Source organism: Crocodylus porosus, unplaced genomic scaffold (assembly GCF_001723895.1).
Source record: "Crocodylus porosus isolate Cpor-Errol unplaced genomic scaffold, CroPor_comp1, whole genome shotgun sequence".
NCBI classification, from domain to species: Eukaryota; Metazoa; Chordata; order Crocodylia; family Crocodylidae; genus Crocodylus; species Crocodylus porosus.
The window spans coordinates 30,545,104-30,560,052 of record NW_017728910.1 but is presented as its reverse complement, the minus strand read 5'-3'; the positions used below and the strand labels follow the sequence as shown (position 1 = coordinate 30,560,052).

The following is a 14,949-nucleotide window of genomic DNA, read 5'->3' as shown; positions in this document are numbered from 1 at the left end:
CTTTCATAACACTCGTGTGGGTTGAGTCTTATTCCCTTTGTACAAGTAGGAAACAGAGGCAGAGAGAGAAAATAAAATGTAGTCAATTTTGGATTGAGGACCTAACAACATGTATGACATACATGAAGCACTATGTAATGTTAAGTTAAAAGCACAGCTCTGATTCACTCCAGCCATCACTGCAGCTGTGACTTTCTCAAAGTCAGACCCTGGGATCACAAGTCAGGCCTGAGAAATGAGCAGACACTTAGCAACCGCAGGTGAAAAGTCTATCATGCTAGGAAAGTCATTTAAACCAAAGGAACTTTGTGGCAGAGGCAGGGATAAATTCTTATTTTTCAGCCTTGCATTCAACTGCCTTCACTCTTACTCCCCTTCCACATTCTGTCCGTATCTTTTACCCTTGATAATACGAGGCAGGAATCCTACACAAACAACAGCTGCTTTCGGAACGTTACCCCGATTCACCCAGGCCCTGGGTCAGGGGTAGGAGGAACCGTTAGCAATTAATAAAAACTGTAGCATTTGCACAAGAGTTGAACTGACGTTGCCCAGGCAATTGGAATGATGACATAGCCTAACACTGAGAGTTTAACTCTAATACTGGAAATATTTCAACAACTTTTCCTTCCTGCAAATAATTTAGTTTAAGAAAGCAAAGCCTGGAGCAACATGCAGAGACTGTAGTTTGGGATTTGCTGAAGGAGCTGGGGGAAAGGGGGTGGGAAGAATTGTCTCACCCACTCTCCCATTGTTTCCCATGAAAATCTCATTCCCTAAAATAAAACTATTGGTTTATGTCAGCAGTCATAACTGCTCCACATGAAGCAGAGCTATTCCAAATGACATCTCTGCATGCTTATACCTCACTGGATGTTCTGAGCATCTCTAGGACTCTGCCCATAAATCATACTAGGGGGTCAGATTGGTCACAGAATTATTCCCCCTAGAGTACATTAAAAGATTAAACATAACTGGGTTATTTTGTTAATTGAGAAAGGCCCTCCTGCTCATTATGCTCACCACTGAGTCTAGAATTGAGTTTGGTTTATCAGTGAAAATCTAGGTCCAGGCAGAAGCAAAACCAATTAGATAATTTGTAAATGTCTCATCTGCTGCACTGCACCTTTATGTCCTTGTACTCCCGGAGTCTCATTTATACTGCCTGAGTTTAGGCAGCTGCTATTTTCTTCATTTGCCTCTCAGTTCTTTAATCTGATGTTAAGAGCCTCAGAACATCTTTCAAGGTATACTTTACAGTCTTAATTTCTTATTAGTAAAAATATCTAAATCCATTATTAAGACCAAACATATCCATATTGGGACTTTAATGCACATAGGGATTAACCTATTCTTCACTATTTAGTTAATTCCAAAAAATAGAAAAAAAAAAGTAAAAAAAGAAAAAAATATTACTCTCCCCCTCATAATTGTACATATTTCTAAATGCCTGAAAGGGACTCAGTAATCTTTATAAATGATTCATCAAAAGAAATAACAAGGGAGAGGAGTTTAGCAATGCAAGTCTGAGCAAGATGAAGTCACTGAAACAGCTCATTATAACTGAGAGACTGAATTAATGAATGAAAATATAAAAATTTAAACAAAGAAACAAAAAGTGTCTTCAAATAATTAGAATCCAAATAATCTAATTAAGGGGAAACAATATAGGATAGAAGTATAAAATTATAAATTATATATAAAATTATATAAAAATGATCCACAGATTATTATGAAAAAAGATAGTTTACAAACAACTTTATTTTGTCCTGTTTTCAAGTATTTCTTAATAAAGAATGCTTCAGTACTTTGACCTATATTAAACTGACCACACAGTAAAGGAGTATTCTGTTCTATGGTAGCCTAAACAGACCACAAGCAAATACTTGGAAAAAAAGATGGTTAACAAAGACTGCTTTCATACCCTGGAGATTTTCTGAATTTCATAGCTTTTAGAAGTTCAGTCCAAATTTAGTCCAAAGAATATCAGTCAGCTAAAGATACATGTAGGCATGGATATCATATAGGTCAAGAAATGCAATGCAAACATGTATTTCTGCAATCTGTAAACATCTGCTTGCAGTGGAAAAAAAATAAAGGTACAATGTTAAGAAGGGAAATGAAAATTTGGAACAAAAGAACCTGGTGTTAAAAATAATTAACTCACTGCTCCACAGTCCTAGAGTTCTTATATTTTACTTAATTTATATTAGCACCCAATCAGTCAGGTGCAAAGAAGAAAGAATTGTTACTTACATCACTAAGTAACCTGCTTAGAAGTGTTACTGTAGTACATGGCATCCAAGTATATTACTGCTTAAGCTCTCAAATATTGCCTATCTTGATCAAGACTTAAGCGTTAACCAATGAGAGAAATAATTTAAATAGAAACAGAGGCGAACATACAGGGTATTAAAAGAAAACTTTGTGATCATGCACATCACAACGCACAATAAATTCCTTTAAATGTATAAGTCACTAAATACAACACATTTTCTAGAAGTACGTACCAAAAATAGCAATGTGCTAAATTTACTAAAATACACAAGAAAACTAATATTAATTTAAAATTACCATTTATTTTTCACAAGCTCACATGGTTTTTAAAAATACTATTTTGGCACCTTAGACTTCATGGTTTAATGGTTGTTTCAAGTTTGGTTTTTTTAAATTACAAACAGTAGATACAGTAGGAATATTTAAAATTGATTCCTTTATATATGGCAAGTCAAACCACTTAGGTTCATAAAAAGAGTCTTTTGCAACTTCATTTTCCTGATATAAAATTCAAGTAACTTTAAATAAGAATAGAAAATTGTGTTTACAAAACATCCTGATATTTCCTTACCAATGCTTTGAAAACAGGATTCTGCTTTCTAGTGTTGATCTGGTACATCTACAAAAATACCTCATTTCAATTGAAGGACACTTGGCGAAGAGAAGTAACATTTTAACTGGATGAGTTCTTTAAAATTTTTTTGCAATATTACATAGAAGTGCACACTTTCCTTTTCAGCAATGCACATATTTCTTTTCAGAGGAGATGCATTTTAGTACATTATATGAACAAAACTTTTAAAAAAGATTTAACTGAGGGGTTTCATTGAGTAGCCACCAACATGAATAATTTTTACTTAAATGAAAAATTTTATTCACTTTTGCTGGGGACTGGGATTCACTTGATACTAGTGCTACATGCTTTTCTACTGGTATCTTTAAAATATGAATGCCAAACAAATTCAGCTGTTTCACTTTACTGAAGGAAAACCAGAAAAAATTTAGATATAAAATCATCCAGTAATTTTTGCTGTAACAGAAAAACTGATTCATTAAAAAAGTAGTTCCATTTTCCCTTCCTACCATGCTCCACAAGACAGCAAAAATGGAGAAATAAGCAGGATAGTCTTACTTTGTGACTTAAGGCTCAGAAAAGACTTTTGGAAAATCTCCCAACAATTGTAAAGCTGTTTTTATTGTTCAATCTTCTAGTCCAAAGTAAAGATGCTGTCTATAGGAAGCAATTTACATTTTCGTTCATCACCATTGCTATCTTCTTGGAGGAAAACTATAAATAAGTATGTGCGCCAAAGAACCAAACACTGGCTTCGAAATGGCAGAAAAAAATTAAAAAGTTAAGGATCAATAAACGATACTGCAATGTATCTTGTTCCATTTAAAATGGGAAGTCCTTCATGTAAATGAGTAAGTCTTCCTGGATGCATGAAACTCCATCCTTTTCTGGGCGACTCAATGGAACAGTTGTACCTAAGGAATTTGCACCCACCTCCCTGTCACAAAAGAAAGAGAAAAAAAAGAGCTTAGTTTGGTTTAAAACTGCATTTACAAACAGGGATTTTGTTATTGAAATAGAAAGTGTTTTATTAATAGATTATTAAACGACAGAAGTTTATTAGCTATTACTGCTAAGGCTGCTTAGTGATGTTGTCTTTGGTGCTGTACTTGTGGCAGCAATGGTGAAGTCTAGTCTATTTTGCTTTGACAACCAACCAGCAGCTCCTTTAACTAGATGCAATGGTGTATTTGTACCTACACCACCTTTCAGTAACACTATTAAAAGTGTTATCACATTAGACTAGGGCAGTGGTGCTCAGTCTTTAGGCCCCGTGTTAACTCCTCTCGTCCCCATGCTTCTGAGATGCTGCCTCTATCCAGCCTACATGTGCCTGAATTGGCTCTGGACTACCTCTTCCTGGCCTTGTGCATCTGTACTGAGCCCCACGTGCAGGGCAATGCTATCTGGCCCATGGGGCTCCCATGGGTGTAGAAATTTGGCAGCTGGGGAGCGGCCATCACAACCGCTGTCAAATTTTTGGACCTGCAGGGAGCCTTGCAGGCCAGATGACAACTCCATGGGCAAAATCTGCCCCACAGACTGGGGCTTGAGCACCCCTGCCCTAAGGAAATGAACAAACATTCATTGAGAGCAGTTTCAAAAGCGGGCATATGTGAAGGGAGAGGGGAAAGGGTGGGCAAACTTGCTCAGGAGCACAGAGCAGCTGCTACACTTCAGCTGCTCCATGAGTGCAGGCTTGTAGGAAACCTATACCAACTTTTAACTTTGCCTCACCCAAGGTTAGAGCTGAAGCAATTTAGCTCAGGTAGTACTGAATCACATTTTAATTGCTTTCCTGAATCAGAGCTCTTGAACAGGAATAACAGTTTCTAAGGGAAGCAGGTTTCATAACCATTCAAGCATAAGCCTACAGAAGGTATTACATGCCTTAGTGCAGCGGTTCTCAACCTCTATAGACCTGAGCCCCCTTCAGAAAACACTGGGTCGCAAGTTCTCTCTCCTTTTTTCTGTAGTGAAAAAAAGAGAGCTTTTTCTCTTGCAAACAACTCAGAAAGACCACAACAGGTCAGAATGATCCCTGGGCATGTCCAGACAATTGTGGATGTGCAGTGTGTGGCGCCGCAGACCTGTCTTTGGCATGACACATGGCACAAGAAGAAATTCTCCACGCTGCTACTTTGTAGCATGGGGGCATGTTTTGACCCCAGGAAATCCCGGGCCCTTTGAAAGGATCTCAAAGTACCCCAGAGTATCATAGCACACGAGTATGTATGAAGCAGCTGTTCCTATGAATCACTGCGTTAGTGGGTAAAAATTAAACAAGCTGCTTTACTTAGAGTAAGTAATCAAGGCCAGATTTTAGTCCTAATTACCATATTCTCTTGCTTACAATATGCACTTTTCTTCAAAATTGGGAGGAGGGGAGTGTTATAATAGAAGAAATACAGTAACAGCAGTTGCTGTTACCAGCTTCTGAAGGGAAAAATGAAAGTAAAGCTCCATGTGCTACAGCATGCAGGGATGCGTAGCTGCTAGCTTTTAATATCAGTTTTGAATATTTGAAAAAGTTTATCTAAATGAAGAGATAAAATTAAAAATTTGATTTTGGATGGATACAAATATTTCATTCTGCCCAAAACAAAGTGTTGAGTTTCATTTTCAAGTTACTTATTATCCCTTTTTAAACTATCTTCCCAACATCCCTCTACCCTAGCACAGACCCCCAAGTAAGGAGTACCGTCTGCCTACTAGGGTTGTGCAGAACAGCGCTGTTTTGCTTCAACTTCTGTTTCAACAGAACAGCATTTCCTTTGGCTTCAAAAGCATTGTTCCGTTTCATTTCGTCAAAACTGCTTCAACACTGTTCCAACATTTCGCCCATAGGCTACAGTGGGAAAGCACAAAACTGCCTATAACTTTGTCATTTCTAGCCTGATTCAGATGAAACGTGCAGGAATGGTAACCCCTTCTGAGGGCCTGAAGCCTGCCAAGTTTCGAAGAGATAGGTGCAGAGGGTTCTGGGAAACTGTACCTTCAAAGTGCTGACAAGCAAAACTGTCACTTGCCAGTGGCAGCAGCCTCCTGTGATCTGGCAGACAGATCCGGGGGCCACACCCCCAGAAGGGCTGCGGGACTCCTGGAGGTGCAGGGGGCCCTTGATGTGCCTGCCGTATGACTGGAGGCTGTTGCTGCCGCCTAGGACCAGTGCTGGGCGCAGCCTGCACCCAGTACCAGGAACATTGGTGCTACCACAGGTCCCAGAAGCAGCCTCCTGTGATTTGGCAGGCAGACTGGGGGCCCGCACTCCCAAGAGGAATCTGGCACAGCCCCTCCCTGGGCTGCTGGACTCCTTTCTGGGGGTGCGGACAGGCCCCCGATCTGCCTGCTGGATCACAGGAGACTGCTGCTCCTGGCTGCAGCCAGCAACATCACCAAGCTTTCCAGTGCTGGGTGTTGGTTGCACCCAACACCGGTCCCAGGCAGCAGGAGCAGCCTCCTGTGATCCAGCAGGCAGATCGAGGGCCCCCCGCACTCCCAAGAGGAATCTAGCAGAGCCCTGCAGCCGTCCACAGGGTGCGAGCCCTGCCAGGTTCACAGGAGGCTGCTCCTGCTGTCTGGGACCAGCGCTGAAACCAAGTAAGCCTGGCTTTGAAACTCAAAACCTTTTGAAATGTTTTTAATGTTTCGAGTGCCCTCATTTCATTTTGAAGCTGTTTCGAAGGCATTTGTTTTATTTTGATTTCACTGTTTCAAGCTCAAAACATATCAAAACAGCTTTGAAACAAAACACAGTGAAATTTCACACAGCCCTACTGCCTACCTGCGAGGTGAGCAGTGTTAGAGTGGTGGGGTGCAACAGTAACAGCACGTAGTTGGAGGTGGGGAGGGAGCTACAGAGACTCCTGTGAGCCACAAAGTCCTGACAAGTGCTCCTTCAGTGTACTTCTGATCAGATTCCCAGAGCTCTCCCAATTATACAATTGGACTAATAAGAAAACTCAAAAAGTCCTTGCCCCTCAGACATTTCATTGAGAATCATAGCTACAACATTCCCACTATACTAAATTCAAAATGTCATTTTGAAATAAAGATCTAAAAAGATCTGTTTTGGAAAGGTCCAAATTGTTATTTCTGAAATCAATTATCTTACTTAAAATGCACTGAAATAAAACATCTCAGTATTTAATTTTCTCCTGCATTTTTCAACCTAATTTGGCAACGTCAACCCAATTTCAAATAGTTTCAGACCTTCCAATACATTATTTTTCAGCAAATTTACTAGTTATCCCCCCCACAAAGTCCAAAAAATTCATCCTTCAATCTATGCTGTCTTTTCTTCATCCACATGATCCAAACTACATTTTTTTGGATCCAACCACAGAAATGATTAGGGGAAAGATAAATCAAAATTAGCAATTTTTAGTTGAATGAATAAGTGCCAGACTTACTTGAAAATCTTTTCCCACTTTGTTTAGAGCAATGTTGATCGTAAATGTAGAGGAGTCATGATGAGGTCTAAGGGAACGTTGTCTGTCAGTAGTGTATTTTACAACAAAATTCAGCAATGCACGTCCCTGAAACAAATGCATGGTAATCCAAAGGAATACTAATCAGTGGGAGAATTTGTATTTTGCATTCTAAAGCTTGACATTCAAAACCTTTCATTAAGTCTATTAAGTCTACCCCAACCAATTAGTCTAATAAAGGCATCACCCACAAAAAAATCTTTGCCTCTTACATAATTCCCTGGATGATCATGGATACAACATCACTTGGACACTACCAGTCATTAATATTCTCAAAGAGCAACAGAAGCTATTACAACAATATTGCATTTCTCTGACTAATAAAAATGAGGCAACATAGCTCAAGTTTTTATAATTTTCAGTCAAGGTACAGATTTGACAGTCATCTTATATTATTTAAGTACAACTTTCTCTTTGTCCAAGAGAGGAAAGGTTAGGATTAATTTTAAAAATATATTCACTGTAAATTATCTACTTGGAACTATTAATTAACATAATAATGACATGTTTACCTTGGTATAATAGCCAGCAAAGACTTTTAGAGTTACTGGTGCAATGAACTCTCTAATGAAATGCAGCCATTCATTATCCAATCCTATTTGCTTCATGTGAATATCATCAGTTGGGACATTTTCATAACCTCCAGATATACGGCTATCCTGATGTAAAACCAACACAGGCTTTGAAACAGGAGAAGCAGTTTTCTGGTACATATATAATTCAAGTTACAATCTGTTTGAAAAAACTGCAGAAGTATGGACATAAAGATATGGGACCACTGTTCCTGAAGGCATAGCTGAGATCACTTTAAACTAGCTAGCTCAAATACTGCTATCAGTGTAGTATTAGCAGTATAGACCTTGGAGCAGACTGCAAGACCCACCTGAGAAGTTTAGCACATACCCAAGCAGGTAACCCACACTGAGTTCCTCTAAGTTTAAAACTAGCTTGGCTACATCGATAAATAAATAAATAAATAATTGCAAAGTCAAAACATGCTCAGTGCTCAGTAGTGGCAGAGCAGGTATACTGTACATTCCAATCAAGGAGTTTTACTGAGAATACTAAAATTCACAAGGAACTGCTTGCTATTTGCCAGGTTTGCTCACAAAAAGTGAGGCTTACCTTATGTTTTCCTCCTGACCACTGTCCATAATGTTCCATTTCTTCTACCAGTTCATCACAGGCAGTTTCAGAAAATATGGGAAACCAAAAGACATCTGGGCATGGCTATAAAAAACATCCGCCTCCTCATCAGTGAGAAATCATTTGTTACTGTGATCATTTTTATTATTTTTAACAGTTAAACACAATAATGTGCTATACAGGTCACTAACAGAATGTCACTATTTGCATACCAGGTCAGAATTGAGGCCTACTGAAGTAATGAAATAATTTTTTGACCCATAACTGCATTTTGATTGGAAGTAAAAACTAACTACTATGGAAAAACACAGTACCTCTTCAACTTACAAAACGTTAATTATTTTAGGTTGTGTAACATTCACAATTTTTTAAACAGATAACTGATCCCAACATATCCCCTTGTAAAATATTTGTAGATTTTGTTACCATTACATTTGGCTTCTCCCCTAGGTTCCCTTTAAACTAAAATTTGAGACGAGAAAAGAAATACTGAAAGTGAAAGTCAAAGTTTAAATAAATGCTGACAGATCAGAGATGGGACAAAATTCTATTATCCTTTGAGCTCCTAAATAGTACTTGCCCTGAACATAAATATGTTTTGGCACTTTTGCACAGCTCGTGCTTATATTAACTGTGCAGTGTAGGTGTGTAAGTGTACCTATCTTATTACATGCTTATTAAGCAATTCACTGGCCAGGGAACTATCCAGAGGAGATTTGAGCCTTTCTAACTTCCCAGCACAGTGCTCCAACCACCACACCACAGGTTACACATCCTACAAATCCCTTCTTCAGTGCTCCATTTGAAGCTGAGAAACTTCCCTTTATATTTAATAGTTATTGGATAATGTGGATAGAGTACACTGGGGAAAGTTTGTCCCAGTGGGGGCAACGACTGAGGTGAGAACCCAAGAACTTCCAGAACAGCAGCCATCACTCCCTCTTTAAAAAAAAAAGAAAGAAAGAAAACAGACATACAATAAATCCCTAACAGCAGGAAACACCCCACCACAATATGTGCAAGAATAAAATCTTACATTTTATGCTCACCATCCCTCAATTTAATGTCATCAGGAAGACCGCACTAAATCTGACAAATATGTGTTGTGCCATCTTTCAAAAATACCTTTTAAAATGTATCTCCATTCTATACAACGATGTATTAGTTCTACAAATAAGCATTTCAACACTATCATATTCTCAGCAGCTCCTACAGAGTTCTTATCAATTTGAAACTACTGTCAACATCACTTGAAGACAAATAAGTTATGGTAAAAGTTTGTACAATAACATTCAAGGGTCAATAAACCTTATCTTCCTATGCATATTTAGACTTCCCATATCATTAGGTTTGATTTTATTAGGGTCTCATACATGTTATAATTAAATCAACTCTGAAGTCTTCCAACTGGACCAAATATATTCCAATATGGTCTAGCAATCACAGCCCTAGACTTCTCCTGCCAACCTATTTAAACATCTCATTTCTTCTTATAAATTGACCTCTTTATAAGTTCTCCTGCAGTTGGCAGGTAATGATTTTAGTAGGAATATATTTAGGTCCATGATTACCAATTTTGAAAAACCTTCTTCACCAAAGTGGTACTGGCATATAAAGCTAAACTCTGAAAAAAGTCACTAAATAGAACTCCAGCTATCAGGAATATGCAGTAGTCTAATAAGGCCAGGTTCTACTCCATTTATTAGGTATGCAAGCAGACTTATCACCCACTTGTGATTCTATTCCACACAACAAAAGGTGGGCTGGTCTTCTCCCCACTTTTTTCTTGCATCTCACTCAAGTGTCAGATGATCATCGACAAAAGTAGGTGAATTTATGGATTTTCAGCAACTTGAATAAGGTGGAATAAAATTGTACTGAGGCACTTAAGTCAATTTAGATGCTCTATAGGTGGAAGGAAGAGAATCCCTATAATGACCACGTTAACTTGTGGGATGAAAGGGGCCTTGTTGATATTAATGGAAGCTTTGCTGTGACATCAACAGGAACAGGACTTCAGTCCTGGAATGAACTAAGTGATTATTATCAACTTCTCAGGCAATAGACTATTTAAGTTGCTGTAATGTGTGGTTATTTTGATCTCAAGTGCAGTCCACATCAGTTTTAATATTTATTTGGAAAACAGTACTTCCATCCATACTGTCCCATAGCAATATTCTGGGGTATTGGCTCAGCAACAATTCAGGAAGGAGAAGAGCCTCGTTCCCAATGAGTCATAAGCACCGTGTTCTCTTGTATCTGGGTTTTCCTTTGACATTTCCCATCTAACTACTAAAAACCACAAGTCTTGCTAAGCTCAACTGTAAGGAATTTCACAATGCAAGATCCAGTTTTGTATCCAGACCTCTAAATCTCCACAGCTCTATGATCATAGCTCTGTGGTACGGCTGTTAAAACAATTATTCTATGCCAATTTACTGTAACATCAAAGATGTTAAATAAAACATCTGTTTTTTTGTGCAACTCATGCTAGTATTATTAGCAACCAACCTGTTCCACTATTTGGTCAGTGAAGATCTTTGAGTAATTTGGGTTTATATATGTTTCCTTCCAGTCCTGAAAAGAATTATTTGAATAAATTAGAAGCTCATTTTGAACATTTTTAAAAATTTAAACACAGCTGCATAGAAGCTGAAAAGTATGCTAATACTTTAATTCCTTTACATTTATTTTTGTATTCAGACCATTAAATAAAATTACAGGTTTTCATGTATATCTACAAATTAACTCTAGACCCTCCTTTTTAAGAAGCATGGCTTTTCACAGCCACATTTCTTACACACATACATTTCTTCTATCAGATTTTCAGTTATATGCTTTGCATAATATGGCATCACTGACCTGTTGTTAAGGGTGGACACCAACAGATTTGTAGCACTTTGATATTCAATTAGACGTTAAAAATTTTATATCTATATATACATAGTATATTGGTACATAGTGGTTTGTAAAAACCAATAATAGCTTCATATACAATGAAATGCATACCACAGGATTTTCAAAAATTTGCCAGAGATCATTGTTGTAGTGGGAGGTATTGTAATTGGCTGTTGAAATAAGTCTTCCAAATTCATGTCTATTGGTAATGTACATAAAGATGCCCTATATCAAACAAAGAAAGTAATGTTAGAAATGTCTATGGTACTACTTAAAGTAAGAATAACATTTAGCTTTTCATTTTTCCTATTAAAAAACACAATGTATAGGTTCACAATATATTGATATATTGTACACACCTGTTTATACATACACATTTTGACCGTTTGTGATTTTAATACTTTTAACCCTCAAAGGACTGATGTTGATCACAGCCAGTATTATTAGTTCCTAGACATGCTTTATTGTAATCCACAATGACATGTTTAGAAATTTTTTAAATTTTCCACAAATATTCTAATAGAATTTTCTAAATGTTGCTAAAAAAATTTTTAATGACATTTATTTTCTAACCAATTAGACCAATACATTTATAATAGTGCAAAAACATGCCATTAGAAAAGGAAAACAAAAGGTAATAGTTTTTTTCCTTCAGTAACCTAAAAAGACAATGTTAAGTGCTCAGAACACTGGAAATACCTGTTTGTACACAAATAAAATGAAAGGCTCTTTCTCAGGAAAATAGTGATGACAAAATCTGGGATTCTGATTTAAATTGTGATATAAGTGAACTTTGAAAGAACAGATGAGGCAGCACCAGGACACCTAATATTAAAGTTCTGCATTGTTTCAAAGTATTAATTAACTCGTTGGTGAACTGACCTGAAATACAATACATGCATCTGAACATACAATGTGCATTATGGATTGCGATAAGGACAGGCAACATCTGAGCACTTCAATAGGATAAGGAAGAAAAATTAAATGTGTTGCCAAATTGCTTCATAAATAAAAGTTAAAAATATTAATGGAGCTTCCTGGAGGAAAATTAGCAGAAAATACATATACTATCAAGAAATTGGACTTTTTGTTTTTTGTTTTTTTTCCTGCTAAAGCATCCATTTTATAAGCTTTTCTATATATTAGGTCTGCATTATTATACAGCAAGTCCTTCTCACTCGTTTTCTCATATTTAGTATCTTATATTAAGGTCTGAAAAAACTGTTAAATTGCCAGCAAGCTAACAAATGAGTTCAACATGTGCTCATTTCTTGACCCTTATCAAGTAGCTGCAAAGGAGTGGGGGGAAGATGGGGAGTTCTAAAACAACTTGTTTCAATAATTCCCTATATAATAAAAATGCACCAGGCCCAAGTCACTATCATCTTGCACCATTTTTATTTTTGTACTACACCAGCATAGTCTAGAGAAACACAAAAATCAACCTGTATGAAGGGGAGGGACACTTGAAAGTATTTTCAGAGCTTTCCCTCTTACTTACAATGGGAAAATGCATTTAAAACGGGTAGCGTGCATGGAGGACAATAAAGAATTTTTAAAGGATGTCCACTGGTCACAGTGTCATACCACACCATGGTTTCTCACTTCCTGAAACCTTTTTTTTTCCCATTTCATTGAGACAGCCATTATTTGAAATACACTAGCTTAAACTCTTCAAAAGTGATTGCTGATTTTGGTTGAGTCAATTTTGGGTGCAAAATATGAGCCATTTATAAAGCAACCTGATTTTAAGAAACACTAACAGAAACAGATGTCACCTGACATGTCTCTTGTGCTGCCATAAAAGGTTTTAGTACAAACAGCAGGCGAATACACATCACTTCCTTTTGTTGCGCCACACCCAAGGAATATTAGTGGTGAAAATGGTGCAATAGACTCTGCCTCCTTACTGAATCAGACATCTATTAGCTCTGTGGCAGCTATCAGCTCTCCCTGAGCTGCTCCTACTCTCCAGCCACCCTGGGTGGCTGCTCTGGTTGTTCTCTGACCCCCAGAGCACCTTCCCACTTTCCTCAATTACAGAAAGGCAAATCTCCCAGGGAATCTCAGCATGCCTCTTTAAGTGGCAACCATGGGGTTCTCCTCTCTGCCAGACCAACCCCCCTGCCACCTCATGAGACAAGTCTTGTTGAACAGGGAAAGTAGGTAGATCACATCACTCCTTGTTCTGCACCATCAAGGACAGGACAAATTGTGTATTCTGGGTGTTTCAATCAGTGAAGTGGATCAGGTGGATCAGGCATGTTGTGACATACACACTGCACAGCTCATCTGCTTCCTAGCCCTAAGAGAACTCACTCTGGAAAGCTATCTTGAGTTAGACACCCAAAGTCATAAGCCATTTTTGAAAATTTGAATTTGAATATTGAAGAGAATGATAAAGCAATGTGATAGTAAGATAAATGGACAGAGGAGAAAGATGTTCCTCTGGTAAAATAGTACTGTATGTAAGAATAATTAATAAAATAAATAAAGCAACACCTTTGGGGGTCTGAGCATATGGAATGTTTCCGAAGAAGGGGAGTCTTTTTCCCTTTGTAAAGTCTAAAATGAAGGAGAAGTATCACATCAGTTGACCATTGCATGGTCTCTTTCTCTTGGTCAGATTATGTATTAGGTTTCCTATTTAAATTAAATAAATAGCAGCCTTTTTGGTCTAAAGCTGATATTCTGAAAAAGCCTTTATGGACAGCATGCAACACCAAGCAAAGCTCGTCATGTACATGTTAAAGCTGTATTCACCAGCCTCTTCGTTTAGCTTCTGCAATACAAAAACAAGCACATACCACACCATCCTATAGCACAGGCTGAGAAAGAGAATGAGAGAAGGCAATTCTGCAACAAGCCAGAGTCAAATTAGTTCAAAACACAAGCATGTCAGAAGCATAGTTTACAATAATGGGCACTGAAAGGGCTGAAAACAAAAGAATGTTGATTGGGCCATTCTGCAGAACCAAGACAGACAAACAAAATCATGCCTTACTGCAGAGGGAATAAAAAATGAATACTTGCCAACTTTTCTTGTTCAATTCAGCAAATTATTTTTCAATGCTATAGTGTCTGGAAATAACTCTGGTTTAGCTCTTACTTGTTTCTGCTCTGAAACTAGTGTAAATATCAGTACAAATATGGATTTTACATATTTATACCCTTGTAATGCATATAAATCTTCTTATATCACTGAAAACTTAGCATGGAAAACAGCACAGAGTAAATCTTAGTAAAATTTGAATTTGTCTAGAGCAGCGATGCTCAAGGTTTTGGCCTCATGGGCTGGAGGGTCCTGTTCAAGCCCTGCAAGCCAGGATAAAGCCTCACAGGGCCTGATCCCCTTCCATCCCTGCATGCCCAAGTTGGGCCCTAGAACCCAGTGCCACCCCCTCCCCCTACTCATGTGTGCTAGGATTGGGCCCTGGTGCTGCCCCCACCCAGCCGTGCACACTGGGATTGGGTACCCAGGGCCCTCCACAGGTCCAGAAATTTTGGCCAAAGAAGGCGAGTGGTGGCACTGTTGCCGCCAAATTTCCAGACCTGAGGAGAGCT

The 14,949-nt window shown here is 38.1% G+C and overlaps 1 protein-coding gene across 2 annotated transcripts in view; it reads right to left on the bottom strand.

The window, feature by feature from the left end:
• Window positions 1-1,743: 1,743 nt before the first annotated feature.
• The window catches only part of PLOD2 (procollagen-lysine,2-oxoglutarate 5-dioxygenase 2), a 70,868-nt gene continuing 57,662 nt past the window's right edge, over window positions 1,744-14,949 (bottom strand). The window contains exons 13-19 of one of the 2 annotated variants that reach the window (XM_019532959.1): window positions 13,888-13,950; window positions 11,497-11,610; window positions 10,999-11,064; window positions 8,467-8,571; window positions 7,854-8,000; window positions 7,264-7,389; window positions 1,744-3,788 (exon numbers count right to left, since the gene is read on the bottom strand). In XM_019532959.1, coding sequence (XP_019388504.1) covers window positions 3,633-3,788; window positions 7,264-7,389; window positions 7,854-8,000; window positions 8,467-8,571; window positions 10,999-11,064; window positions 11,497-11,610; window positions 13,888-13,950 — 777 coding nt within the window. In that variant the 3' untranslated portion in view covers window positions 1,744-3,632. The remainder of the gene's footprint in view (window positions 3,789-7,263; window positions 7,390-7,853; window positions 8,001-8,466; window positions 8,572-10,998; window positions 11,065-11,496; window positions 11,611-13,887; window positions 13,951-14,949) is intronic. The other variant, XM_019532960.1, reaches the window with a different exon arrangement.